The sequence below is a fragment of the Canis lupus genome, chromosome 33, assembly GCF_048164855.1.
Source record: "Canis lupus baileyi chromosome 33, mCanLup2.hap1, whole genome shotgun sequence".
NCBI classification, from domain to species: Eukaryota; Metazoa; Chordata; class Mammalia; order Carnivora; family Canidae; genus Canis; species Canis lupus.
Genome location: NC_132870.1, coordinates 37,445,949 through 37,472,966, shown reverse-complemented (window position 1 = coordinate 37,472,966; position 27,018 = coordinate 37,445,949). Strand labels below are relative to the sequence as shown.

At 35.1% G+C, this 27,018-nt stretch overlaps 1 protein-coding gene and 1 long non-coding RNA gene across 22 annotated transcripts in view; one reads left to right on the top strand and one right to left on the bottom strand.

The window, feature by feature from the left end:
• LOC140623662 (bifunctional heparan sulfate N-deacetylase/N-sulfotransferase 3) overlaps window positions 1–27,018 on the bottom strand; it is a 172,737-nt gene that overhangs the window by 99,462 nt on the left and 46,257 nt on the right. For both annotated transcript variants that reach the window (XM_072810139.1, XM_072810140.1), the window contains 2 exons: window positions 17,369–17,456; window positions 12,570–12,724 (listed from right to left, as the gene is read on the bottom strand). In XM_072810139.1, coding sequence (XP_072666240.1) covers window positions 12,570–12,724; window positions 17,369–17,456 — 243 coding nt within the window. The remainder of the gene's footprint in view (window positions 1–12,569; window positions 12,725–17,368; window positions 17,457–27,018) is intronic.
• Window positions 1–27,018, top strand: part of LOC140623665 (uncharacterized) — a 155,079-nt gene that overhangs the window by 117,836 nt on the left and 10,225 nt on the right. For 16 of the 20 annotated variants that reach the window (XR_012023211.1, XR_012023226.1, XR_012023220.1 and 13 more), the window contains 4 exons: window positions 1,317–1,459; window positions 4,116–4,252; window positions 22,088–22,225; window positions 24,054–24,169. This is a non-coding gene — a long non-coding RNA (uncharacterized lncRNA). Of the gene's footprint in view, window positions 1–1,316; window positions 1,460–4,115; window positions 4,253–5,110; window positions 5,133–22,087; window positions 22,226–24,053; window positions 24,170–27,018 lie in introns of all 20 variants that reach the window. The other 4 variants (XR_012023207.1, XR_012023210.1, XR_012023209.1 and 1 more) reach the window with 4 other exon arrangements.

Genomic DNA, 27,018 nt, shown 5'->3' with positions numbered 1-27,018 from the left:
AGCTAAACTCTCGGTTCACCTGCAGACATATGGTAATGTACAGGGAAATTTAATACTTCTATAAGTAATATTTGAAAACACTTTTGAGGCTGTAATTAAAAATTATTCAAGTGCAAAACATTTATTATTATGAACTTGTATATTTATACTATAGAATAAAAATTGTAAGATTTTCATAAATTGTGCCTTTAAATACTTCCAAATAGAGAATGTGAATATAATACATTTTTATTAAGCAAAAAGAGATGTTATATTTCTTAGAAAAATTCCCCAAAGAAACTAAAAGAAAAAAAGAGAAAAAAATTAGTATTCAGGTATTTGAGCAACACAGTTAACTTCAACACTGAAGAATCATTGTTTATTATAAACTTTGATAATACTTACTAAAATTCTTGCCAGTATAAGAATGGTACTTTACTTTATTTTAATGAATATAGTTTACACATGATGTTACATTAATTTCAGGTGTACAACTTAGTGATTTGACATGTTTATACATTATGCTATGCTCACCACAAGTATAGCTACTATCTGTCCCATTACCTTATTACATTGCTATTACAATATCATCGACTCTATTCTTATGCTCTACTTGCTCTACTTTGAGGCAGGTGATATTTGCCTGACGTCCAGGTAAGAGAAGAGAACTGGAGATTGAGTTCAATCATATGGCCAGTGATTCAATCAATTGTGCCTATGAAATGAAACTCCAATAAAAACTCTGGACACCAAGGTCTAAGTGAGCTTCCCTGGTTGGTGGTATTCTTATGGGTCCAGAAATCCCAGGAGGGGATATTCTTTGTCTACGGCTAACAAAAGTCTTTGGATTAAAGTGTTAAAGGTGTTAATAATGAAATTTTCTGAAATAGAACTGACATTATAGTAAGTCATAAAACAGAAGTGTGGCCTTACTACTCTGAACTTACTCAGCTCTGGAAAAGAATATATAGTGTTTTACTAACTACATAGTGAGAAGAATCTTATTCTTCCCATATCTAAAGATACCCAAATCCATGATAATGGAATGGTAGGTGTCTACCAGAGAGTCTGAGAGATAGGAAGACCACAGTATCATGGAGAAAGCACAGATATAGGAGTCTTGGGCTCAATTTCAGTGCTACCCTTCATTAGCTGTATGACTTTTGGCAGATCTCACTAAGACTCACTTCACTTGCTTGCCAAGTAGGGGTAATAAAATTATTTATAAAGAGTTGTAGGGAGTGACAGATATAATATAAACATTATTGGTCAATTACTATGTAATTTTCTTTCATTTTATTAACATTATTCTCTTTCTGTTTTCAACAACAAAAAAGACAAGGAAAAATGGTAAACTAAATCCTTCCACATCACTTCTACCCTTCAAAAATGTCTTTAGAGGTATTATTTAAGAGAAGATATTCCTAAAAGAAGACACACTATCACTATCAACCTTATCTAGAAAAAGTTTTACAAAAAGGTATGTATTTTTTTTCTGGAAAAAGTAATTGATATTATATATTAAATGGGAGCTAAATTACTCTTGGCATACCATAAATTTTTGATAAGACTGTACTAACAATATCAATAAAAACCCTCCTTGACATCACATAGTCCCCTTCAAATACTACCCCAAGTCAATAGCTTGGTTATTTGAAAAACTTACAAGAAATTTAGTATGCCAAATGCATTATGAAATTCCAGTAACAAAAGTTAAGTTAATAATTCAGGACCAATACTGAAATTTAACCTTCATTTTCACTGGTAACCTCTAAGAAGGAATTACCTGGGGGAGAAAAGAGATTTTCTTCTAGTCTTACCCAATAATTATGTATTTCAAGTAAGTCTCTATTTAACAGAGCATACTGTTTTCCTCTCCTCAAGTTCTCTTCAGAATTTCTGAAGTGTCGTCACATCATTGTTGAGTGTTTCATAAGCAAACACACGACTAAGGGTGTACTTTTATAAGAATACTCAAAGGAATGATGTAAACACTTGTACCTTGCACTGGCTAGGCTAACTTTTTTTAATTGCTGGAATTTCTTCAAGTCAATACATGAAGGAGTTTGTAGAAATATAAAAAAATGAATTTTTGAAGATTTTTTAAATGCTGTAGCAAAATAATCAAAAATAAAATTATCTGGAGACACAATAGAGAAATTGGAGGGTTTAGTTTAATTCAGCTTTCTCAGAGTGTGAAGCAAGTTTTATGTGGACCTTTGAGGTCCTCCAGAGGTAATAAAGCTATAAAGTAATTCAGGGACAGGCTCAAATTCCCAAGGTACTTGAAAACACATTTAATCTTTCTAAAGATGCACAGGGTTGGTTACAGTAGGAATCTTCAAGTCTGCATAGTACCAATTTTAATTGAAATTTAATATTCCAGAATGAAGAGAATAGTTGATATTGTGCTTTGTTAGAACTACTACATACCTTCTGGTATTATTTATAATAGCCACCAGGACAGTTAACACTTGTGGTGCTGGTTGCATGTACACAAGAAATTACATAAATTATATAAACAGCTACTTAAAATAATTGTAAAAAGTCAGATTTTAATATTCTGAATTTGTTTAAGATAACTCTTTAGGGAAGTAATAACATTCTGATGATAAGGTTTTGGTGACATCAGTCAATGTCAGTATTGACGGCATGGCAATTTTCGATTATACAAACCACGCTGGTTACATGGGCTTTGGAGCTTGACAGATCTGGGATCAAATCCTTTCTCAGCTTTCATTGGCTGTGTTATTTAAGAAAATTAAATAAGCACTCTGAGCCTCACTTTCTGCATTTTTAATATTGGGCTGAAGAGCCTCACCAGTGGTTGTGAGGATATTAACTGAGGACACGTGAAAAGCACTAAGCACAATGTCTGGTAAATACCTGGAGGCTCAAATTTCTCTTCCGACATTTTGTCTGGAGACTCTAGAAGTTTTCTAATTGAAATTCAAGGTTCTGTTTCATGTAGAGGAATTGAATAATAGAATTTCAAGTCTCATAATGTTCCTTGAACTGAGCATAAATTAAAGGGAAAGAATGGAGAATTAAGGAGGTTAGTATGGATGTTGCTGCAATGATCCAGGTGCGGGATGAAAAATATAAGAGTGGGGATAGAAAGTTTTGAAATGGAGCAGGATATGGTGCAAAGAAAGAACTCATAGAAATTCTTAAGTGACTGTAGACATGGAATGGGAGATATGAAAATACCAAAGCAAATGCAAGGTTAGCATTTGAGAGAACTTTACTGTTATTTCTTCTTTTGCCATCACTTCCATCCCTGCCATGTTTATGAAAACCTCTTAGAAAACAAATGCCCCTTGCATTTTAACTAAATGTAAGGCACTCAAAAAGGAAGGAGCAGTCAAAATTTAGTAGCAGCATGCCTGGATCTGTAAATAAACCTTTCCCCAGCTCCATTCCCACATCTGACTCCAGCCCACCAATAAGAGTTTCTTGGAGAATTCATAAAGGCTTTTAGTTCATTTTGTGTCCAAATAAATTTGGGCAGTGAGGGACTATTTTCATGTAGGACATATACTAAATTTATCTTTCTTTTTACAAAACCAGTTTAAATCACCATATATGCGCTGGAGATGCAATGTAGACTTTTTTTTTTTTTTTTTTTTTTTTTTTTAAGAGAAAAAAGGAAAGGAATTGAAGAATCCTCTTCCACATTCTCCAGTTTGTTAGGGAGCATGAAGTCTATAGGAATATAGAATGGAAAAAAGTAATCTGGAAAGACATTTACAAAGAAAAGGATTCTAAGTTCCTGAGGTAATCAAGACCACTTTCAAAAGTGTAATGATGTATCTCAATGAGAAAAACTGCTGTGCCACTGTAGATATGGACAGGGGGCAGTGTCCTCATGCAGGTGAAGTACTGAGCTTCTAAGGAAAAACAGCAGTTCAGACTCACATACTTTAAGTAGGCAGGCACAGATAGGAAATTGGGAGGCTCAAACCTTGATGTTATTTTTGCCCTGTTATTACTTTTTACTTCCTCATCATCCATCCAATAAGAAGCCCAATTGATTCTATTTCAGAAGTAGTTTTCACATTGCTCTTCTTTATAATCTCACTTATGCTGGTTAGTGAAAGCTAAAGCTATTTCCTCTCCTTTAATTACTTCCACAGTAATCCAATTTGTCGACCTACCTCCAGACCCTCTGCTTCTCTCTTACCTCAACACTCCCACTCCCATGTCCTGTGTGGAAGTGAAAGAACTCTGGGAATGAGAGGACAGTGTCATCTTGGAGTTCAAAATGCTTAAAGTATGTATTTCTGAAAGTAATTGGATACGAAATTTCAATTTAGGAAAAGCAGATTTTAAAACATTCTGAGGAAAAAAAGCTGAAACAATGGCCAGGATACACTACAGGAGTATAGCTAAAGAAGGATAGGGGATTCCAAAAAATGTAGTTCTTTTCTGAGAATTATAATTATTCAAAACAAGGACGAAAACATATGTTTAACATGGCAATTAAGAGTCAGAAACTTCTGAATTCAAGTGCCAGATTTGTGGGTTAGCTGTGTGGTTTGGAGCAATTACTAAACCTCTTCAAACATCAGCTTTGTTCTGTAAAATGGAGATGACATCAGGAGGGTTGTGATGAAGGTTAAATATGATTAATAAGAGAAAAAATAAGATTATTAATTAAGAGTTCCAGCCACTTAGTGAAGGGTCAGTATTATTATGTATTTAGTATTCTAAAGAAACTAACTACTTACAGGGCCCTCACATACACACACGGGTACATGAGATGAAAGGAAGTACACATAACCAAGCACAAAAGCAACTAACAAAATAAAAAAGGTAAAAAAACATGTGAAGGAGGCTAAAGTTTAAAATGAGTTTATTTCCCATAAATTGCTAATTAAAAACAACTCTAGTCAGCAAAAGACACACAAGGAATATCATTCCATGTTCACAGTGGGAGAGAGGGTAGCTGAAATACTTTGATGATCTGGAAAAAAAGCAGAAATGTCCAGTATCTCTTCTGATTCTACTTTCCCTATCAAGGAACACAGCTTTTCAAACACATATGATGGTACAAACATAAACATAGAGGGAAGACATGCTGAACTAAATTGTTAACTATTATAAACTAAAGTGTTTCAATATTTTCCAGGTTCAGAAGAGCACGTATTAAGGTAATTAAAAAATTGTAGATTTTTAAATTAACTCTAGAAATGCTCTTTTGAGCTTGTTCAGCTTGATCAATAACTTGATGAAGATGCAAAAGTCATGCTGATAAAATACACTTGTAAGATATATGCATGACAGAAAAAGAGGAAAGATGTAATGCATGCTAAATAACAGAAACAATCTTTATAGTATATTGATATACTGAACCACTGAACACATAACAAATATGAAATGTTAAAGGGACAGTATTAATCTCAAAGCTAGCATTTATTAGATCAAAACAAATACCTGAAAACTTAATAAATGACTCATGGACAGAATGTCTGGCAGACACAAGTGTGATATGTTGGTTTATAAATGTGTGATCTTTGGCTACATAAATAGAAGTAAAGTATACCTGAAGGGAAAAACATTTTACTGTTTTCTGTTCTAATAATGGTCAGATTGGGGCAACATATATTGGGAAGCAGAATGACAAGTGAGAAGTTGTACAATTATGGCAGCTGGTATGATGACGGGATTTGAAAATCCGTGGAATGCTTCAAGATACATAACTTAGAGGCATATATAATTGTATTAATCGTGCCTTTTTATTTTCTATATTTCTGCTGCTTTGACATCTGAGACCTCGCTGACTGTGCAAAGACTCCTTCCCCCAGGGCTATCCAATTCCTAGAGATAATTAAACACCCACCCCAGAGTATGCTCTTCAGCACAAGCCAACCAGTTCAGGGTTCCTACTCTCAACCACTTCCTTCTTAAGCTGAGCTGCTATCTTCCTGCTCTAATCACCTCAGGGCCAGCTATAACACAACTGGAAAGAGCCCCTTTACAACAGTGATCATTACAATTGTCATCCAATTAGCCAATCCTAAACCTGTTTACCCTGCCTTGTCTTGCCTTTCCTGTAGAAACCACAGAAAAGGCTCTTGCCCATGCATTCCTGTTACTGTTTCTAGACTGACTCTAGTGCTACCCCATGGGGACCTGGGCAGTGTGGGGTGCTCTTTTCTCTTTGGGAACTGTGAATATCAAACTATACTTTCAGTGGCAGTCCTCTCCTGATCTGATGATCCTACCACATCCGAATAAAAATAAAACCTACATTTTTAAAAAATATTTATTTATTTATTTATGATAGACACAGAAAGAGAGAGAGAGAGAGAGAGAGAGAGAGAGGCGGAGACACAGGCAGAGGGAGAAGCAGGCTCCATGCCGAGAGCCCGACACGGGACTCGATCCTGGGACTCCAGGATCACACCCTGGGCCAAAGGCAGGCGCCAAACCGCTGAACCACCCAGGGATCCCCTAAAACCTACATTTTTACACAATAATGATAAAATCTTAAGATCTGGAAGGAATATTTATTTATATTTTCATTTACCAAACTTTGAGCATCTATTGGGTGTCAATTACAATTCTGTGAACACAGCTACTAGATCAGAAGAACAACTCTACTTGAATGTGTAGGATTGTACTCCCTCTTCCATAGCTTATTTTCTGAATACACTCATTCAAGTTCCTTGTAAATCGTAAAATTGATTATATTCAGGGGTAATATGCAAAGTATTTATCAGCCAGCATGCTATACAACTGATCACTCATAACTGTTGCCAGCTGTAGAGCTGGAGATGGATGCTGGTGACTCTGAGCCAGGCCCCTTTAGTTGCTAAGCAGTTGGGAGGTTTGCGACATCCTGGGGGAGGGTCTGAGGTGGTAGTGGGGATACTGGTAGTAGCACTGGCACATTTCAATATTGTAATCATTGGCATGGCCATACTAGCACTTTTAAGTTGAATATTAGTCCTGATAATATATCCCTTGGTCTTCTTTTCTGGTTCTTATCCTTACCAAGTTCCTTCAGCCATTGTTTTTATGAAGTAAATTATAGACATCACCATATTATTCATCATGATCTGAATAATGGATAATGTCTTTCTTAAACTATGCTACTTAGATAACACCAGAAGTGGTTTACCAGCTCAGAGTAGACTTTTACATCCTGATTTGAACTCTATTTTTATTAGGGACACTAGAATTGTGCTTTGTTTTCAATATCAATAAAATAAAAATCTAATGTGTCTTTTTACAAAGTGCTTCACTGAAGTGTAAATGATACAATTCATTCATTCTCTAGCTGGCAAGCAAACTAATTAAAAGATTATCATATATTCCTTAAGCCAGCAAGTCTTTCAATATATTTTAAATTATATTTTGATACTGTAATCTTTATTTCCATATTAGAAAAGTTAATGTGCTCACTAATCTAAAAAGTTGCATACTTGACAATAGACATTTCAGCTAATGTGAATTAGCAGTTCTGCTGAACTTGGAAAAGAAGGAGGGGCAAAGGACACTATTTGAAGGAATAATGATAATGCAGTTAAAAAGTACAATCCTCAGCAAGATTTCATGTTTTCAGGATCAGAAACATTGTTCTACTATTACTAATTTTAATACTATTGTCTGTAACAGTGAAGTCTTATCTGATATTGGCAATGAGTTCTATGGTGAAAATTTCTACTAATTATTTTATCATTAAAATTAAGCCATCATAATTTACCAAAAATGTTAGATCTAATTCTTCAACTGAGAGTATATATATTGATGATTTTTTGAGGCTTAAGTGCAATGTTACTTACTTATTGAATGGAATTTTGTGCAATTTTAAAAGCTATACAATAGGTACCTCAAACTGTGTTGTAGGTCATTAACAAATGTTACAATTAATTGTTGCCTCAGATATGGTACCTTTCAAAAAAAAACCCCAGCCTTGTTAACATTTCATTTTAATACCTGAATTAGCCCATATTTGAAAACAAAAAATGTTTTCTAATCAGCTGTATTTCCTGGTGGCTGTAACCATCAAATGCAGGTTTGCTTACAGGATTTACTTGACCTTCCATAATAAGCTATTAGACAGACCTTTCAAAGCTAAATTAAAATGGACATCAAATTCCCTTGTGAGACAGAAGTGTCCACATTGTGCAAAAGGATAACAGATCAGATGCAACTGCTAAAACTCAATGAAAATAACAGGTGTTTGGCTATAGATGGTGATAGAGAATGCTCAAACAAAAGAGTTTTACATCATATTCTCAGATTCTCTTAGTTGGAAACGTACTTTAAATGTTTTCTAACTCAATCACTCATTTTTTTTTTAAGATTTTATTTATTCATGAGAGAGAGAGAGAGAGAGACAGGCAGAAGCAGGCTCCACGCAGGGAGCCTGATGTGGGACTCCATCCCAGGGACTCCAGAACCACACCCTGGGCCGAAGGCGGTGCTAAACCGCTGAGCCACTGGGGCTGCCCCTCACTCATTTGAATATTGAATTTTATCCACAAGCTCCAATCTCGTTTGAATACCCAGTTACTCCCAGAGCAGCACATTGCTTCTTTGTATATTCTTTCACTTCCTTCACTGGGAGAAACAGAATGCTCATTTTTAAATTCAGAGCCTCCAAGCTGGTGGAGAAAAGCAGGATGTCCCCCAATTTTGACATGCACTATTATTAGCACAGGTTAAGCTTTTGTTTGTTTTGTCTAGTGAGTTGATAGTTGAGGCAAAATTTCCTCCAGAATAGTTTCCATTGAATTAAAGTAGCCTCTCTATCCATGACAAAATATACTAATTCATGTAGAAAGGTTCTCAGGGGATCCCTGGGTGGCGCAGCGGTTTGGCCCCTGCCTTTGGCCCAGGGCACGATCCTGGAGACCCGGGATCGAATCCCACGTTGGGCTCCTGGTGCATGGAGCCTGCTTCTCCCTCTGCCTGTGTCTCTGCCTCTCTCTCTCTCTCTCTGTGTGACTATCATAAATAAAATAAACTGAAACTTTAAAAAAAAAAAAAAAGAAAGGTTCTCAGATTTAGTTGTTTGTCTCCCAACATTTTACAAACTCTGCCTATCTTAGGGAACCTCAGGGAAAATTTGCTCTAGGAATTCCACCTCTAGTTCTCAATTTCCCTTATGTTATCAGAATTACCACATATTCCTTTGGATTACCAGGCAGAAGGGAAATCTAGATTTACTGTTTTGAATTGGGTTGACAGGCTAGTGAGAAAGTCTGGGGGAGGTTACAATTCATGCAGTTTTAAAAGACCTGGATTTCTGGGCTTAATTCTACCCTTAGTGAGCTTTGTAATCCTGAGTCACTTTATTTCTCTGGTTTTCAGTTATCTATAAAGTGAGAATAAATATACCATTTTTTTAGGTTGTTATAAATATTAAAGGAAATAATACACAATATATAAAAAACTAAAATCCTTTTCTCCATATCTCTTTACATTTAGTAGCAAAGCAGCTTTGTAACCCTAATGCCTTAATGGACAGTAAAAGAGTTAACATTTGTTTAGAAAATGTGTAGAATTTACACGAACCAAATGTTATGCAATACAGAATAAGCTTTTAAACTTGAGGATTTTGTTCCTCTTCCTGTCACTCTAAACACGTCAGGAGCCAAGGTAAAAATTGAAGAAGGCAGTTTTCTGATGCCGAATATATAATGATAAAAACAACAGGTGCATTTCTACTATTTGTAAAGTGCTAGTCACTGTTCCCAATCCTTTTTCATACATACTCTCTTTCATGTGGTTATGGCTGGGAGGAAATGGGCCTGGATTTAATCTTTTTTTCTGGTCTGTCTCCCCCCCCCCCAAAAAAAAATCCATGGGACCTATATTTGATTAAACATTAAAGAACACATTTGGCCTTATTTCTGAAGATTTCTGAAGATCTTCCATGACTGTTCTCTACTGTCTTGAGCACCAAAATTTGGGTTGTCAACTTGTAGTTAGGAATGGTATTCTTAAGAAAGTGGCCTCTGCTTGGCACTTGAGGAGTAGGACCAAATTTCAGTTCTGAATTATTCTTCCAATTCATGATGCTTTTTTTTAGTTGAGAATTCTAAAAAATGTATGTAATCCCTGTGCATGTCTGTTTTTACTATATGTACTTTGAAGCATTTATTATTTTAAGTACAAACATAACCTTCACTGATTCATTCATTCAAGTAAGACTAGAATACCTATTACCTAGGTACTGTTTTCGTGGCAGAGGAATATACAGATAGTAATGAATGTATTTCATCAAATTTGCCTTAATAAACTTTTTATTAACCCAAAACAACAGCAAATACCAAAACTTTCCTGCTTACTTCCCAGTTTTTAATCTTTTATTAGTACTTTCTTTCACTCTTTTTACATATTTTCTTCTTTCACAAATTTCTTTCTCCACAGATTAAAGAAGGAAATACAAAGTAATTTTCTTCTTCATATTCTCTCTTGCTGTTTTATGTTGCTTATATCAGCAAATCTTAGACTCTTGAAGATGACAGAATTAATGTTTGCTGCATTGAGATAGGGTTTTTAGTGCTCTCTATTAAAAACTGTGGCATTTACACAGTCTTGCATGCATGCTGTTTACTATTCTATTATCTATCTATCTATCTATCTATCTATCATCTATCTGTCCACCATCTCTCCTTTATCCATTCATCTGTCAGTGGACTTCTGGGCTCTTTCCATATATATTTTGCTGCTACAACCTTGTGCCCCTCTCTCTCGCTCCTCATCATCTGGGACCCCTATTACCCAGATATTACTTCACTTTATGAAATCACCAAGTTCTCTATGTCTCCCTTTGTGATCTAGTGATTTTCTTTCTTCTTTTCAGCTTCCTTTTTTCCCCATCATTTTATCTTCTATATCACTGACTTGCTCTTCTGCCTCATTCACCCTCATTTTTATGCCCTCCATTTGGGGCTGCATCTCAATAATAGCATGTTTAATTTCAGCCTGAACAGATGTTAGTTCTTTTATTTCTACAGTAAGGGATTTTCTAGTGTCTACTATGCTTTTTTCAAGCCCAGCTAGTATCTTTGCAATCGTTTCAAATTCTAGTTCAGACATCTTACTTATATCCATATTGATTAAATCCCTGGCAGTGAATACTACTTCCTGTTCTTTCTTTTGGTGTGAATTCCTCCATCTTATCATTTTGTCCAGAAAAGAATATAAGAAAGAGACAAACACAACAGTAACAATGACAACAGAAAAAAACCACCAGAAAAAAACAAAACCAAAACCAAACAAAAATACAAATAAGAAACAAAACACTAGATCCTAGGTGTGTTTTGATCTGCTTGTTAAAAGAAACTAGATCCCAAAATAAGAAAAAAACCTATAAATTAAAAAAAATATATAACATATGCATAAAAATAAAAAAGAATAAAAAAGAATTGAAAAAATATGAGAATAACTGAAAAAATACTACTGAAAGACTAAAGAATAAAAAATAAAGCCCCAATGAATGCTATATACTGTTTTCCCCAAGAGTTGAAACTCTGCAGCCCTCAACGATCAGTAAATGTGGTGAGAGCTAGTCTTCTGGGGGAGGGGCCTGTTGCGCTGATTCTCTGGCGCACTTGGCCTATTGCACATGCGCAGCCTCCCTTGCCAGGAGGCTGGGCACAACGTAAGCACCTCCAGATTGCACTATGTGGCGCTGTTTTGCTCCCTGAAGGCTATCAGCACTGGGCAAGGATCCCTAGATCTGAAAATTCATGTCTACAACTCTTCAAAATCCTCCTAGAAGAGCAGTCAATCGCTCTGGTCTACCCGGTTTCCTTCAGAACTCTGTCCATCTGGCCTGTGACTGAGCGTTTTTATCTCAGGCACAAGACTGAGTTTCAAAATTCCTAATTTTACAGACTCCTGTGATGAGGCCCTGTACAGTTTCACCCCAGGGAGAGAGGAAGGGTCTCTGCCAGGAAAGTGGTCACACGATCATGTAGTGGTTTGCAGTTTATGGCAACACGGGGCAGAGCTGGCACCTAGATTTACTGTTCTTAGTCACTTCCCTTCTCCTGTGCCTGGGAACTCTGCTCCATTTGGGAACCACCATTTTTCTTGGGACCTAAGGCATCCTGAGATCACACTGTTAGACCTGGAATTCTATCCTGCTCTGCCACTTGAGCACCTTCAAGCTAGGGACATCCTTCACTGCATCAGATTTTGCGTTCTGCAGCTTACAGTACACCTTGCAGTAGCCTCCGTAAGCAGGCTCCCTCCCCTCCACCATATCTTCAAATATATCACACTGGATTCAAGTCTCTGCACCACCTATCTTTCATAAAGTGGTCGTCTTTCTACTTGTAGGATTGCAGCATTTCTTTTCTCAGATATCCGTTTGATGTCACAGGTGTTCAGAATGATTTGATAACGACCTAGATGTATTCGTGGGACAAGTTAGGGTCCCCTACTCCTCCACCATCTTAACTCCAGCCCTGTGGATTTTTTCTTAAATTAGACCCTCAAAGCATTAGGGATAGTAGTGAGCATCCAATACATATCAAAAGTCACATCTTGAAAGGCTGCAATACCAAGTTGTTCTAATGTCAGGGTACAATAGTTCAGTGTAATATTCAAAGTGAGTTACTTACTAAGGCAAATTTTTTGTTGAGAATCATCTGCTCCACCAAAGATGACTCATTGTGGAAGAGGTGGGGTTGCATATGGCTCCACATATGAGGAAACCACCAAAACTCATCCACAGACCCCAGAAGATGGTCATCCCCTTCATCTTCCTCTTCAGTTCCTTCAAGGGAAAAAGGATTATTCAGTTAATTCCAGTTACAGTGACTGTCTGTGTATCTATCCATCCATCCATCCAATTATGTATTCACATATATGTATTTAGAAGATACCATTTATACTTTTTTGTTACACATAAGGTTTTGAACATGAAATGTAGCAAAGGAAAATCTGTTACTTGGGGAACAGAGACTGTGACAAAACTCTTTTGAAAGTTTTCAACAGGAGACACAGGTATAAAACAACTGCAAAATGAAAATATGCAACCATTCCCAAGGACATTCAAACTCTTTTAGCAACTTTTTTGAAGGTTTTATTTATTTATTCATGAAAGACACACAGAAAGAGAGAGGCAGAGACACAGGCAGAGGGAGAAGCAGGCTCCATGCAGGGAGCCCGATGTGGGACTTGATCCCAGGACTCTAGGATTATGCCCTGAGTCGAAGGCAGATGCTCAACTGCTGAGCCACCAAGGTGTCCCAACTCTTTTAGCATCTTTTTATGATCTTTAGTTTGGAGAGAATGGGGGGATAAGTAAGAAATGGAATCAAGGGAATAAGAATAAAGAAGTGAGTGACAGAATTCCAGCAGTAGATCATTCTGACATAGGTTGTGATATCACAGTCACAATAATTCCATAATTTATTTAGGTTTCTCATTAGGTCTGAGAAGAACCTACTCAGTATTTAGTGAAAACTAAGGCATAAACAAGGAAAAAAGGAAATGTAGGAATTGTTATTTGGAAAATTAGGGAAAACTGAAGGGAAGAAAGGGTGAAATGAAGTAAAGAGGCTGTGAAGTAATAAAGTCTTAGTAAAACAAGCCAAGCTGTTCCTTGGTGGTACTCATGTTTTTCAGGCTTGTCCTTTCTCTTAAGTTCCTTGAAGCAGACTTTCCATCAAGAAATTCTTATATCCTTGAGAGTCAACCCTGTTGTCATTCCTTGGATTTTCCTTATTTGGGCATATTTTATTTCCTCCATTTTCCCTGACCTGCAGTTTAGTTGAGTGTGGGAAAATCTACAATTTTCTTAACTTGAGGGGGATAGGACCCTTTCTAGTTCTTTACTAAAGCATGAAATCAGAGCTGTATAGGATACCTTAGTAGTACCTGGCATATCATAAGATGATATTAATCATCATAAAGTTATGCAGCCACACTTAAATTTCAGCCCCAACACTGAATTTAACAAGCTCCTAGAATATAGAATAGTAGGTTCTTCAAATGATGTCCCCTCTGTGTAGAGAATATTTTCAAAAATTTCATTTTTCTGATATGAAAATAGTGCCCTACAGGCTAAAGACAGAGGGCAGACTGCTGCCCTGGCCCAGCCAACTAAGCACAGTGCTTGTTACTAATGCTTTTCTCTTCATTTTCCCAACAGAAGGCAGACAGAGCCCACTGGCAGGAAAAGAACCAGTCCCTATGATTTACTGGGCAGTGAAAGTGACTTAGCAAAGATAAAGGCCTAGCATGAGGCTGCTAGTCATTCTCATTTATATAGGAAGAACAAGGATTAGTAATGTAGAATGAGGGGAATAACAATTCTTCAACAAGGATAGACATCCATTTCACTGTTATATGGTTAAATACTTGGCTGCTATGAAGAAACTTTTTTCTTTATATATAAAAGGCACCATTAAATTTAATCTGTTTTATTTCCCTAACTTTTTCCTCTTCATAACACATTCATGTTACCACAATATAGTGGAACAAGGATAAACTCTAGAGTTAGAAGTTTGTGTTTATTTGTAGGTTCCAACACATTTGAGTTGTGTGATTGTGGGCAAGTCATGTAACCCCTTTAATGTCTGTGGTTATGTAGGTAAAGAGATGGATAGCAATACCTATTTTATTATTTTGGGGAAGAAGAGGCGGTATAATCCTGGCACATATTGGGTAATCTAAAATGCCTTCTTCCTTTCTGTTTAATTTCCCACTCTGCTCTCCTTGTGTCTTTTGTGGGACTCCTTGAGTTTTATTCCATGATAATGCATGAGGGTATAGGGGAAGGTCTCACCTGGTGTTATGTGGCAGATGGGAACATTGTGTTCAAGAATTGACCATGCCATCATATTAACTGACTGGCCTGATTAATGAGTTACCAACAAAGGCATCTTGGGGCTTCTGAGTGATTATTTTACAGCTCAGGGAAAACTTCTAGAGAGGAATTCAAAGGAATAGGAATATGGATTCAGGATTTAGACTCTCTAATGACCCCAGGCAATGACATTCAGGTCTTGGGTCCTGCTACCTTTTAGGTGATAAATACGGTGACCCTGGTGAAGCAGCAGTTTTACATTGACTGCTGATGCTTAAAAAACATGTGGTTTTTTTTTTTTTTTGACATAAAGATGATGTCAGATGTCATTCTGTTTCCCCACGATTAAGCATCTCTACTTACATCCAAAAGACTCTCCTCTTGCTTAACATTTTGTATGTCCTCAGGACCCATATTAGTTAAGATTACAATCAATTACTTACTGCATTTTTACTTCCACACACTGAAAAAAGGCATAAATTTCTTGAGGTTTCCCAGTAATTGGTGCATCTCCAACTTCTACCTTCTCTGAATAAAGTAAGCTTGGGAGTGTGAGATGAGATTTCCTAGATTATGAAAAGCTACCCTGCCTACTGCTTTAAATCTCTATCCCCTGTCCCCTATAACTCTTATCTTTCCCTGAATCTTTATTCTCATCTCTCCTTTGTTCATTTTTCTAGTTGACTTTACCCTAAGTTTCTTTATCAGGATAGTGGAAAGGTAGCTTTGGAAGGATAGCTCAGGCATTTGTTGTCCTTTCCCGAATATCATGGTGAAATCTGCTATTCAAATATTCATACATTTGAATCATGAAGAAATTAGACAAATGATATTTGCCCTCTAGTAGATTTATATGAATTCATAGTAAGCATAAATGTATGCCTCCCCCTCTTTAAATAACTCTTTCTCATCTGATCTAATTTAATCCTACTTTGAGAATGTTTTACATCAGAATTAATTATATTGAGAACAAGTATCTATTGCTTATTACTTTAAAAATTATGATAAAAAGCAGTTGAAACATTGCTGTGGTTGGATGTCTTGGGCTCTTTTCTTTTCTGATTTTGCCCACCTTTGTTAGAACTGGAGGAAGAGAGAACTAGAAGTCAAATTCCTCAATTTTAAGTGTTATTTCTTAATTTGTTAAAAAATTATGCTGAAATCTTACAAAGTTATTGCAAATTATTATTTTATTATGTATCTATTTAAATAGCTTGTGTCTCTTCAGTATTTTATCTTCTGCTTTTCCTACCATGACATTGAAAATCATCATTGATTAGAGACTCTACCTTTTTGTCAAGCATTAACTGTCTTATAAGCATCATCTCATTTAATTCTCACTAACCTTACCTATGACATAAGAGCCCCTGATAACTCTATTCTTTAAAGAAGGAAATTGGTATTTGGAAAGTGACCTTGCCAAGTCACTGATAAGGTTGGGACAGACCTAGTTTCTTACTGGGGATGTTTATTGTGAATTGTGGGAAGTGCCCAAGAAAAGAAAGAGGAGAAATCTTTCAGAAACAAGGAAAGAGCAACTGGCCAGAGTCATTCTTTAGCATTCAGCACTGGACAAAAAGTTCAGTTGCCATCAGTATTTTATTATGTTTCTATTATATTTGGAAAGAAAGCTTTTAATTATTCTTAGTATTTTATAGTGATTATCTTTCACAACACAACATGGTCAAGTTTTATTCTCCTACCTATAAACTCTAACCCAGATTAAACAATTCCAAGTTCAAGGCCCTTAACTATCATTCATTGACCAAATTTGGAATTTAGAAATAAGATCATTTACTAATTCAATATAGCATTGCTCTTCACATTGTTAATTCTGTGATATAGTTAGAATTTACCAATACATGTAAATTCTAAAATTTACGTGTAAATTTACTAAAAATCCTACTTCAATTGCAATCAGAAGGAAAGAATACTTATGTCCTCTGAAGGATAGGTACAAAAATTTTCTTAACATGATTATTCAAAAAAAGCTAAAGACTAGGAAAAATCCAACCATTTATATTGGAAAGGAATTTTGGTATATTCAAACAATGAAATGCTATAAAGTAATGAAAATAAAATAATTACAGCTATACACAGTAATATCTGTAAAACTAGAATAATGTTGAACAAAACAAGCTGACTATAGAAGAGTCCATACTGTATGATTTCTTTTTACACACGTCTCAAAGCCATGCAAACTAGTTTGTAATATTAGAAGTCAGGATAGTGGATTTCTTTGAGGGAGGCTAGTGACTGTGAAGAAGTACACAGGTGGGCGAAGGGGAGGATTCTGATAGTGTTCTCTCTCTTGATTTGCATGCTGGTTTGTGAAAATTCACTGAGCACTACACTTATTACTTACGCACTTTTATTTATGTAAATTATAGTTCAGTAGAAAAGGAAGGCCATTAGGCTATTATAACATGGTGAATAAACTTTAAAACCATCAACATTTTGTAAAAGTTAAAAAATGATATATTAAGTGGAATTGAATAATATGAAGAAAATAAAAATGGAGAGAGACATGGAATGTGGGAAGGGGGGTCACAATTTTTAAAAAGAGTGGTCAGAGAGGCCTTATAAGAATAACCTCTTTTTTCTTACCTGTATGGTAAAATTTTCCTGAAAATCCCAGGTTGAATGTAAAATTTGTGATTTGTGCACGCAAAAGATTCTGAGTGTCAAGCAGAGCCTGAAATACACAGTTAAAAAAAAAAAAAACAAACCAACAAGTATCAGGTTAGAGAATGGCATTGAGAAGTTTTAAAAGATATCTTCCTTTTTCATTCAAAGGGTAAAACTACTCCTTTGTATATGAGAGAATTAAATGATGGAAAGTAGTGTCTTTATCACTTTACAACTAGAGAGATGCTTTCAAGATTACATAAACATATACACATATTTATCCTTTAGCTTGCAATAAATCACCAAAAAGTGTCAGCTAGAAAAAAGAAGTTATATGTAAAGTTTATTCTGCATGTATTAAAGGAACTATTGTCTAATACATAAAATATATCGCCTTTCACTTCTCAGGGACATGGATCACCAATTGTCAAAAGAAGGACACTCTTTAAGTGAAACTATGCAAGAACATATGTTGAAAGAAACATTTTTATTTCTCAGATATGTCTTTGGTCTTCAAAATCTAAGACTTTTCAATCTTTAGGTCTTAGATTCCCAGAAGATAGTGATTGTTCTTCAAAAGGGGATATCATGATAAAATAAATTTCTAATTTGGCCCTTCATTAAAAAAAACAAACAAAACCCCCTACTTCTGACAGTAAAACTCTTAAAACGGAGTTTTAAATATTACATCTTATATTTACTATGCTATGACTTTTTTTTAAAAAAAGATTTTATTTATTCATCAGAGACACAGAGATAGAGGCAGAGACATAGGCAGAGGGAGAAGCAGGCTCCCTGGGGGGAGCCCGATGCAGGACTTGATCCCAGGGCCCCAGTACCAGGACCTGAGCCAAAGGCAGATGGTCAACCACTGAGCCACCCAGGTGCCACTATGCTATGAATTTTTAATAGACTTCTTTTTTTTCTCATTCTTATTTAAATTCCTATTCTTATATTCCTTCTCTCCCTGCCACCCTCCCTACACAGACTACTGTAGTTGAGTACCCATTTCAACTAGCCAGAAAGTAACACCAGATGTTAGATTTGTAAAGGATCTTAGTGAACATTCTTTTACACACAAGGAAACTGAGGAGTGATGGCTTGCTCATTTTCACAGATAAAATTAGTGGTAAATCATAGATGAAGGATATGATTGCCTGATTCCATATTAGGTACTCTTTCCCCCATCCCCCGCCTATTCAGCTGGGCCCACAATAGGATCTTCTTTTTCCGGTAGCTTAGCTGACACCTGAAAGCCTGGTCTCATTCCTTCAAGGTCTCAATCTTTTTTTGGAAGATAAACAGATATAACTTATATAACTTATTTATCCTATCACCTACTAAAGTGATCCCAGTGTCCTGGAATCAAGTCTAGTATCGGGCTCTCTGCAGTGAGCCTGCTTCTCCCTCTGCCTATGTCTCTGCCTCTCTCTAAATAAAAGAAACTTATAACGATATCCCCTTTTGAAGAACATGAACAAATAAAATGTTTAAAAAATAAATATTAATTATCTCAAAGCACTGTTGCGAGGGTGACATGCTTTTTTATACTCTTGGCACAGTGAATAGGCACATGATAGGTGTTCAACAATATTAGTTCCTGATCCTCTAATATTGCTGCTGCTACTATCACTCATATTAATATCGTTGTTGTTAATTGTCAGTGATGTTAAACAATTAATATTCTCTGAACTTTTCCCTTCATTTGTTAAAGTCGAGACAGTTGTCTAAGTCCTAGAGTTGTGATGAGGATTATAAAAGAGCCAATATTTGCAGGAGTGCTTGATAAGTATTTTTTTAAAAGTGGCATAAAATATTAGGTGTTGATATAATATCAGTAGTTATATAAATTTTAAAGATTTATTTATTTTAGAGAGAGAGCATGCACATGACTGGGGGGGAGGGGCAGAGGGAGAGGGAGAGAAATCAAGAGTTGGACACTGAACTGACTGAGCCACCCAGGCGCCCCTATATATGTATATATTATATATTACTGACCATTATATCATCTATCTGTCTCATTTAGTTAAAGTTGTTTTTCTCGTTTTATTTACCCTCAGTGTCCTCCAGCCTTCCCTCCCTCCTTCTACTTTTTCATTTCTTCTCCCTGTTAAACATTCTAGCTGGCTCTTCCTATTGTTCCTTCCCCTTATATCTTATCTTCTTCTTTATCTATCTTATTCATTTATTCAGCCTACTCACTTTATTCAATGGTTAAAATATAGATTTGAAATCCATTTTAAAATAATTTCTTCTATGTTCAATGCTTTAAAGTTAGAAGTTTTTTGTCTTTTGAAAATAAAATGTTCAATTAAACTTGAACTTTGCTTTGTGACTCTGTCTTTTAAAACTTACTTGATAAGAACAAACAAATAAGCCTGTCCTGTTCATAGGCCTTAGAAGCTAAATAATGTACTTGGGAACTAATCTCTAAATCAACTAGAATACATTGATTCAAATTTTTGAAGTAGCACTGATTGTGCAGGTTTGAGTTCACATTTTATACATTTATTTGAAATTCTAGAAACAAACAATAAAACACATAAAAGATATATTGAAACAGATAGATGGTAGATACTAAAATTATTCCTATATATGGTGAAGAGGGAAATTTATTTCTAGATATTTTATATATTTAAGATAAACAGTAATATTTTTAATCTTTATATGTATGTATTTTATCTATCTATCTATCTATCTATCTATCTATCTATCTATCATCTACTTTCATGGACCAGATTTTGGGTGTATATATGGGAACAATATTATATATTCATCCATTACTTCTATCTTTTCAAAATATGCTTTTGTACTAGAAGCTAGAGCACCCAGCAATATTCTTAGATTGTCATTTTCATTAAACTCCTCATTGCTAGAAAGATTTTATTCAGCACTAGTCTATTTAAAGTTAAGATAGTCTATTATTACTATAAATAAAATATTACAAAAATGATATAAATGATCCTTTGCTTTACTCTTTATGTGCAACATGTCAAAATGGCGTGATATCTAAAAATCTAATCATAATAAGCCAAATCAATGTTCTAATACCAAATTCAGAAAGCCACATGCATTTTGGACAAGCAAACCCTCTATGATGTGCAGAGTATTTTGGTCATGGAGAAGAAGGTAAAGAATCATAATCATCTGCAGAGGTACCATTTAGGTACCTCCAGACCAAGAACTCTAAGAACATAGATTTCTACTGTTAGGAATCATCAATTATTTTATTTTTATCAATAAAATCAGTTATTTTATTTTTATTTTTAGCTGTTCCATGCATCAATAATTATTTTTAAAATAATACGTCATTATTTCTAGTGAAAAAGTCAAAATCACTAATAAATCCACCTCATAGGAAAAGTTAATATTATGATGGAATTCTTTCCCATCTTTACCAATAACTACTAAAATATATGCAGATATATAGATGTACAGGTAAGTGAAATTAGAGCCATAAATCAAAAATTAGAACTATAACAATAATTACTAAAAATGCAGAATTTCAAATTTTGCTTTGTCATTTAATAGCATGTTAAGAGCTTTCTCCTGTCACATTAACCTTCCAAGACTTGTTAATGGGAGCAGAATACTGCATCAGATTGGTGCCCTATAATTGATTTAATCATTTGATCTTCCTGTTGTACATTTAGGTTATTTACATTTTTATATAATATAAATACTGCTCTATGTATCAATACATATTTATATAGCAGTGAAGTAGCCATTTCTGCAGGCAATAAGAAGATAAGAATAATTCTGCTTATCCTTTGGCAAACAATTTTTCAGTAAATTTGAAATGCTTATGGAAGTATTAAAAAAGAATATAAAATCCAGTTAAAATTATAACAGTTGAACCAGGAATATAGTTTAACATGAAAATTTGACTATTTCCAAAATGATTTTTTCAAATATTGAATCTGTACTACCCCACTTAGTTTTTGGGTCTTCATTCTACAAAGCCAAAACCACTTGCAAGCATTTAGAGATCTAGTTAAAGGCCAAGGAGATCTAATTTAAAGAAATCGAGCTCTGAGAACTGAGCAAAATGGGAGCTTTTATATATCTCTGGATTTTCTCCAACTTTCTTTAACAGAATGAACATATCAATTAAAGTAAATTGGAGACAAAATTCAAATATAACTGCAAAAATGTTTTATATGTTAGTATTCATCACATGTGTGACATTCTTTGAGGGAACGTGAACTAAGTTTATGTATTTTATCTGTTTCCCAGATGATTATTTTGACCTGTTTTATTTTTTATAAGGTAACTAAAGGAGTCGGTGAGCCAAATTAAAGCTTGGGAAGAAATTTTAGTGCTGGGTATGGTTTTTCAGCAGCAGCAGGCAAAAATAGTATTTCAGCACAGAATTTTTAGAGTCAATATTTTCTTAATCAGCCAAATACTAGTTATGAATATACATAATGTATCTGTATCTGCTAAGTAAATGAAACCAATTGGGCAGCTAATTGTAAGATCTTGTATCTAATTACATACCTATCTCTATAGAAACATGCAACACTCTGGCATCAGAGTTATTTAATGTAAAAGATCATTATTCCCACTTCAGACACAAGAGACCTGATTTACATAGTTTAAGTGACTTTCCCCTAGTCACACAGCCAGTTAAGTGCTGAGGAAGTGATTCGAGGCAGGATTTTGGATTTCAAAGCTCACTGCTTCTATTGCCCACAGAAACAGCAAGAATACTCACATTGAACACTGTTAATCATTGGCGTACCATGTGACAAACTCCACCAGAAGGGAATAAGAGGTGGCTCTTTGCATCATTTTCATTAACTGGTTGTCCCTCCTACATTCTAAAACCTAAAGGTATGAGGGGGATGGGAAGACTAGGTTGGTCAGTGAATGGTCAACCCAACTAGGAATATTTACCCAGTGGCATACATAGTAAAGAGCAGTCCATCAGTCCAGCTGGTGTGGAGGTGGACTGCGGGATGCTGAAAGGCTGGAAGGTTCATAGCTGTCACCTCAGTCTCCTCACCAGGTTCAGAACTAGGAAGGTTCTCTATTATAGGACCTGTTCCCAGACCAGGAAAACACTAAAATTTGCTGAAAACAGTTAACTGGGCGGAATATTAGAGTGAAGCCATCTTGCATTAGGGGGAAGACAGGTTTAGAGGAAAACAATGAACAATAAGGCCAGGGCCAACTATACTATTTGACTTGCCTACACAATGACACTGGGGTGGGAAATAAGAAAAGTCAGGCAATTGCCTGTAAGAAGCTAGTGGAATACATCAGATTTGGCCACTTTTGGTAACAGTATTTAAACTCTCTTTTGACAAAAAAAAACCTATAGACTTGGAGCCTACTACCTGACAATAACATTCCTGACAGTAAAACAATCACTCAGTTTTTAGTTGTTCATATTCTAAATTTAAAGCCTACACACAAAAAGGGGGAAATTATGTTTATCCTGCTAATTTAAAATATAAATACCAAAGGTTGGAGTGTGTTTTCCACGATTTACATGAGCCTTATCACATTTGGGAAAATGGATAGGGAACTTTCACCCAGGAATTTGCTAATTATAGGGAGGTGTGTTAGAGATTATCTTGCTTATTGTTGACCTTACCTTAAGCCATGGCTACCATATGCTGAATGCTCAGACCTTGAGTGTGGTCTCACTAACGCGGCATGATGAATGAACAGCTGATTTGGAATGAGGGTGACTAAATGACTCTGCCATTTGACTGCTGTATAAGCCTGGCCAAGGCACTGAACTTCTCCAAATCAGTTTCCTCCTCTGGGATAATGATAACAATATACTGCTTGTGGATTTAATATACAGATCAAATGAGAAAATGGATATATGGCCCTAAAACCTTTTCTAGCACATAGAAGTGGCGTTTTAGCTCTGTGAATGGAATCATTTGTCCCTTTCCCTGAACCTTAGACACTCCTTATCATCCTATCACAGAATTCCACCTTCTTTTCTCACTGTTACCAATTTGGAGTAAAATCAAGCATATGCCTAAAATTTCAAATGGTATTTTCAAATTGGGACTTAGTACTTCGTGGGTTGTCTAATCAGCACTGGGGATTTTAAGGAAAAGAGGAAGATGATAAAAGCAGCTGTATTATAGTAACTTTTACAGGGCTTTGTATTCTTTTCTAAGTGACCTTAGTGAATTCTTCATTCTCCAACTCAACATTGACATAATTTATTGTTTGTATTTTGGTAATAAAGACAAAGGTTTGTGTGAAAGCAAGGAGAAAACAGGTATATAGTAATCTTAAATTATTTCTGTTACATATTTAAACTGGTCCAGAGCATACATTATACATAACCTCTAAATTATACAGATAAGAGATGGTTTTGCTAGAATATTTGTTGACATGAAGCTGGCAAATGATATATGAGTGGGAAAATAGAGAACAATTAAGCACTATTGTAAGTATTCACTTGAAATTGTTATGCATACTCTAGCTTATGGTTGATATACCTAAATAGTCAAAATACTAATGTACTTTTTTAAAAAAAGAAACATAAAAGTAGTTCACAGTTTCTTACAATATAGTATCTTTAGGAAACTATAAGTTATATCTCACTCATTCAGTTATACAGAAAAATGTTTTTATGTGTTGTAATAAACATAATTTTAACACCTTAATAATTTAAAATACTTGCTTTTAGCAGCAAAGCAGAAAAGGAAGCAGAGGTGTAGGATTCCATATGAGAGGACTGAGGCATCTCAACTCACATACTATTACCTCAGAGTAAATTAGATTTCCTCCAATGGCTGCAGAGAGGTATGTTGGAAACCTCTTAAGTAGCATGTTCTTTTTTTTTAATTTTTAAATTTGAATTCCAGTATAGTTACATACAGTGTAATATTAGTTTCAAGTGTACAATATAGTGATCAACACTTCCATATAGCATCCATGCTCATCACAACAAGTGCACTCCTTAATCTCCATCACCTGTTTCACCTATCTCCCCACCAATCTCCCCTCTGGTAACCATCAGTCTGTTAAGGTTAAGACTCTGTTTCTTGGTTTGCCTGTCCTTCTCTTTTTTCCCCTTTGTTCATTTGTTTTGTTTCTTAAACTCCATATATAATGAGTGAAATCATATGGTATTTATCTTTCTCTGACTGTCTTATTTCGCTTAGCATAGTACCCTCTAGCTCTAAACACATTGTTGCAAATGGCAAGATTTCATTCTTTTTTATGGCTGAGTAATATTCGTGTGTGTATGTGTGTATATGTGTGTGTGTGTGTGTGTGTGTGTACCACATCTTTATCCATTCATCGGTTGATGGACACGGGCTGCTTTCATAATTTGACTATTGTAAATAATGCTGCTATAAACATAGCAGGATCCGTGTATCCCTTTGAACTAGTGTTTTTGTGGTCAATATGCAATAGTGCAATTGATGGTTATAGGGTAGTTCTATTTTTAACTTTTTGAGGAACTTCCATACTGGTTTCCACAGTGGCTGCACCAGTTTGCATTTCCACTAACAGTACAAGAAGGTTCCTCTTTCTCCACATCCTTGCCAACACTTGTTTCTTTTGTTTTTGATTTTAGTCATTCTGACAAGTGTGAGGTGATATCACTGTAGTTTTGATTTGCATTTCCCTGATGAGTGATCTTGAGCATCTTTTCATATGCCTGTTGGCCATCTGGATGTTTTTTGGAGAAATGTCTGTCATGTCTTCTGCCCATTTTAATTGGATTATTTTTTGTTTAATTGAATTATTATTTTGGGGTATTGAGTTGAATCAGTTCTTTGCATCTATGTTCATCAGGGATATTGACCTGTAGTTATTTTTTATTGGTGTCTTCATCTGATTTTGGTATCAGGGCAATGTAAGACTCATAGAATGAATTTGGAAGTTTTCCTTCCTTTTATATTTTTTGGAATATTTTGCAAAGAACAGGTATTAATTCTTCTTTCAATGTTTGGTAGGATTCACCTATGAAGACTTTTGTTTGTTGGGAGTTTTTTGATTATTTATTCAATTTTTTTGGTAGCATTTGTCTGTTCCAGTTTTCTATTTCTTCCTCTTTCAGTTTTGGTAATTTATAAGTTTCTAGAAATTTATCCATTTTTTCCAGGCTGTCCCATTTGTTGGCATATAGTTTTTCATAATATTCTCTTAAAATTATTTGTATGTGTGGTATTGGTTGTAATTTCTCTTCTCTCATAATGATTTTATCTATTTGGATCCTTTCTCTGTTCTTGATAGGTCTGGGTAGATGTTTACAAATTTGGTTAATTTTTTCAAAGAACCAGCTCCTGGTTTCATTGATCTGTTCTGTTTCTTTTGTTTGTTTGTTTTGTTTTTTTGTTCTTTTTTAGTTTCTATGTCATTTATTTCTGCCCTAATCTTTATTTGTCCCCCTGCTGGCTTTAGACTCTGTTGTTCTTTTCTATCATCTTTAGGTGTATGTTTAGGTTGTTCATATGAGGTTTTTCTTGCTTCTTGAGGTAGGCCTGGATTGCTATATATTTTCCTTTTATGATTGCCCTTGCGGCATCCCATAGGCTTTGGACTGCTGTATTTTCATTTTCATGTACTCTTTGATTTCTTGGTTGACCATTTATTGTTTATTAGCATGTTTTTTAACATCTATATATTTATGGTCTTCCTGAATCTTTCCTTGTGGTTGACTTCTAGTTTCATAGTTTTGTGATCAGTAAAGATGCATGGAATGACTTCAGTCCCTCTGTATTTATTGAGGTGTGTTTGTAATCTAATAAGGGATCTATTCTGGGGGATGTTCCGTGTACATTTGAAAAGATTGTGTTTTCGCTGTTTTAAGATGGAATCATCTGAATAAATGTAAAATCCATCTAATCCAATGTGTCATTCAAAGGCATTGTTTCCTTGTTTATTTTCTGTTTAGATGATCTGTCCATCAATGTAGGTGGGGTATTAAAGTCCCCTACTATTATTGTATTATTATCAATTAATTTATTATCAATAATTTACATGATAAATGTTTCTTCATCCCCTCACTTTCAATCTGCCGGTGTCTTTAGGTCTGAAATGTGTCTCTTATAGGCAGCATATAGATGAGTCTTGTTATTTTATCCTGACACCTTATGTCTTTTGATTGTTTAGTCCAATTACATCCAACATAATTATTAATAGATGTGTATTTATTTCCATTTTGTTACTTGTTTTGTTTTTTCAGTTTTTTTCTGATTCTTTCTTCTCATTTTTCAAGGTTTGCTGGTTGTATTTTGTGATATACTTGAAATTTTTTCTCTTTATTTTTTGCATTGTTTTGTATAATATCTTCTACATATAGCAGTCTATGTTAAGCTATTGTTTATTTATTTTGAACTCATTCTTTACCCTTCTTTCCTCTACATTTCAGATCCTTGATATCATATTTTATAGCCTTTTATTTTGTGCTTTTTTGAGTGATTTTTACAGATACATTAAAATTTTTTTTTTTTTGCTTTTGTGCTTCCTATTTTTCTTACTCTTGGTTTGTTCTTCTCTTTATAGGACTCATTACTATTTCTATTGGTGTGTATTTATTTATAACTATTCATTTAGCTCTCCTCCATTCAAAGAGAGGCATTCTAATAGAGTAGATATAATTTCTATTTTTACAATACTTGATCTGTGGTGTTGAAAGC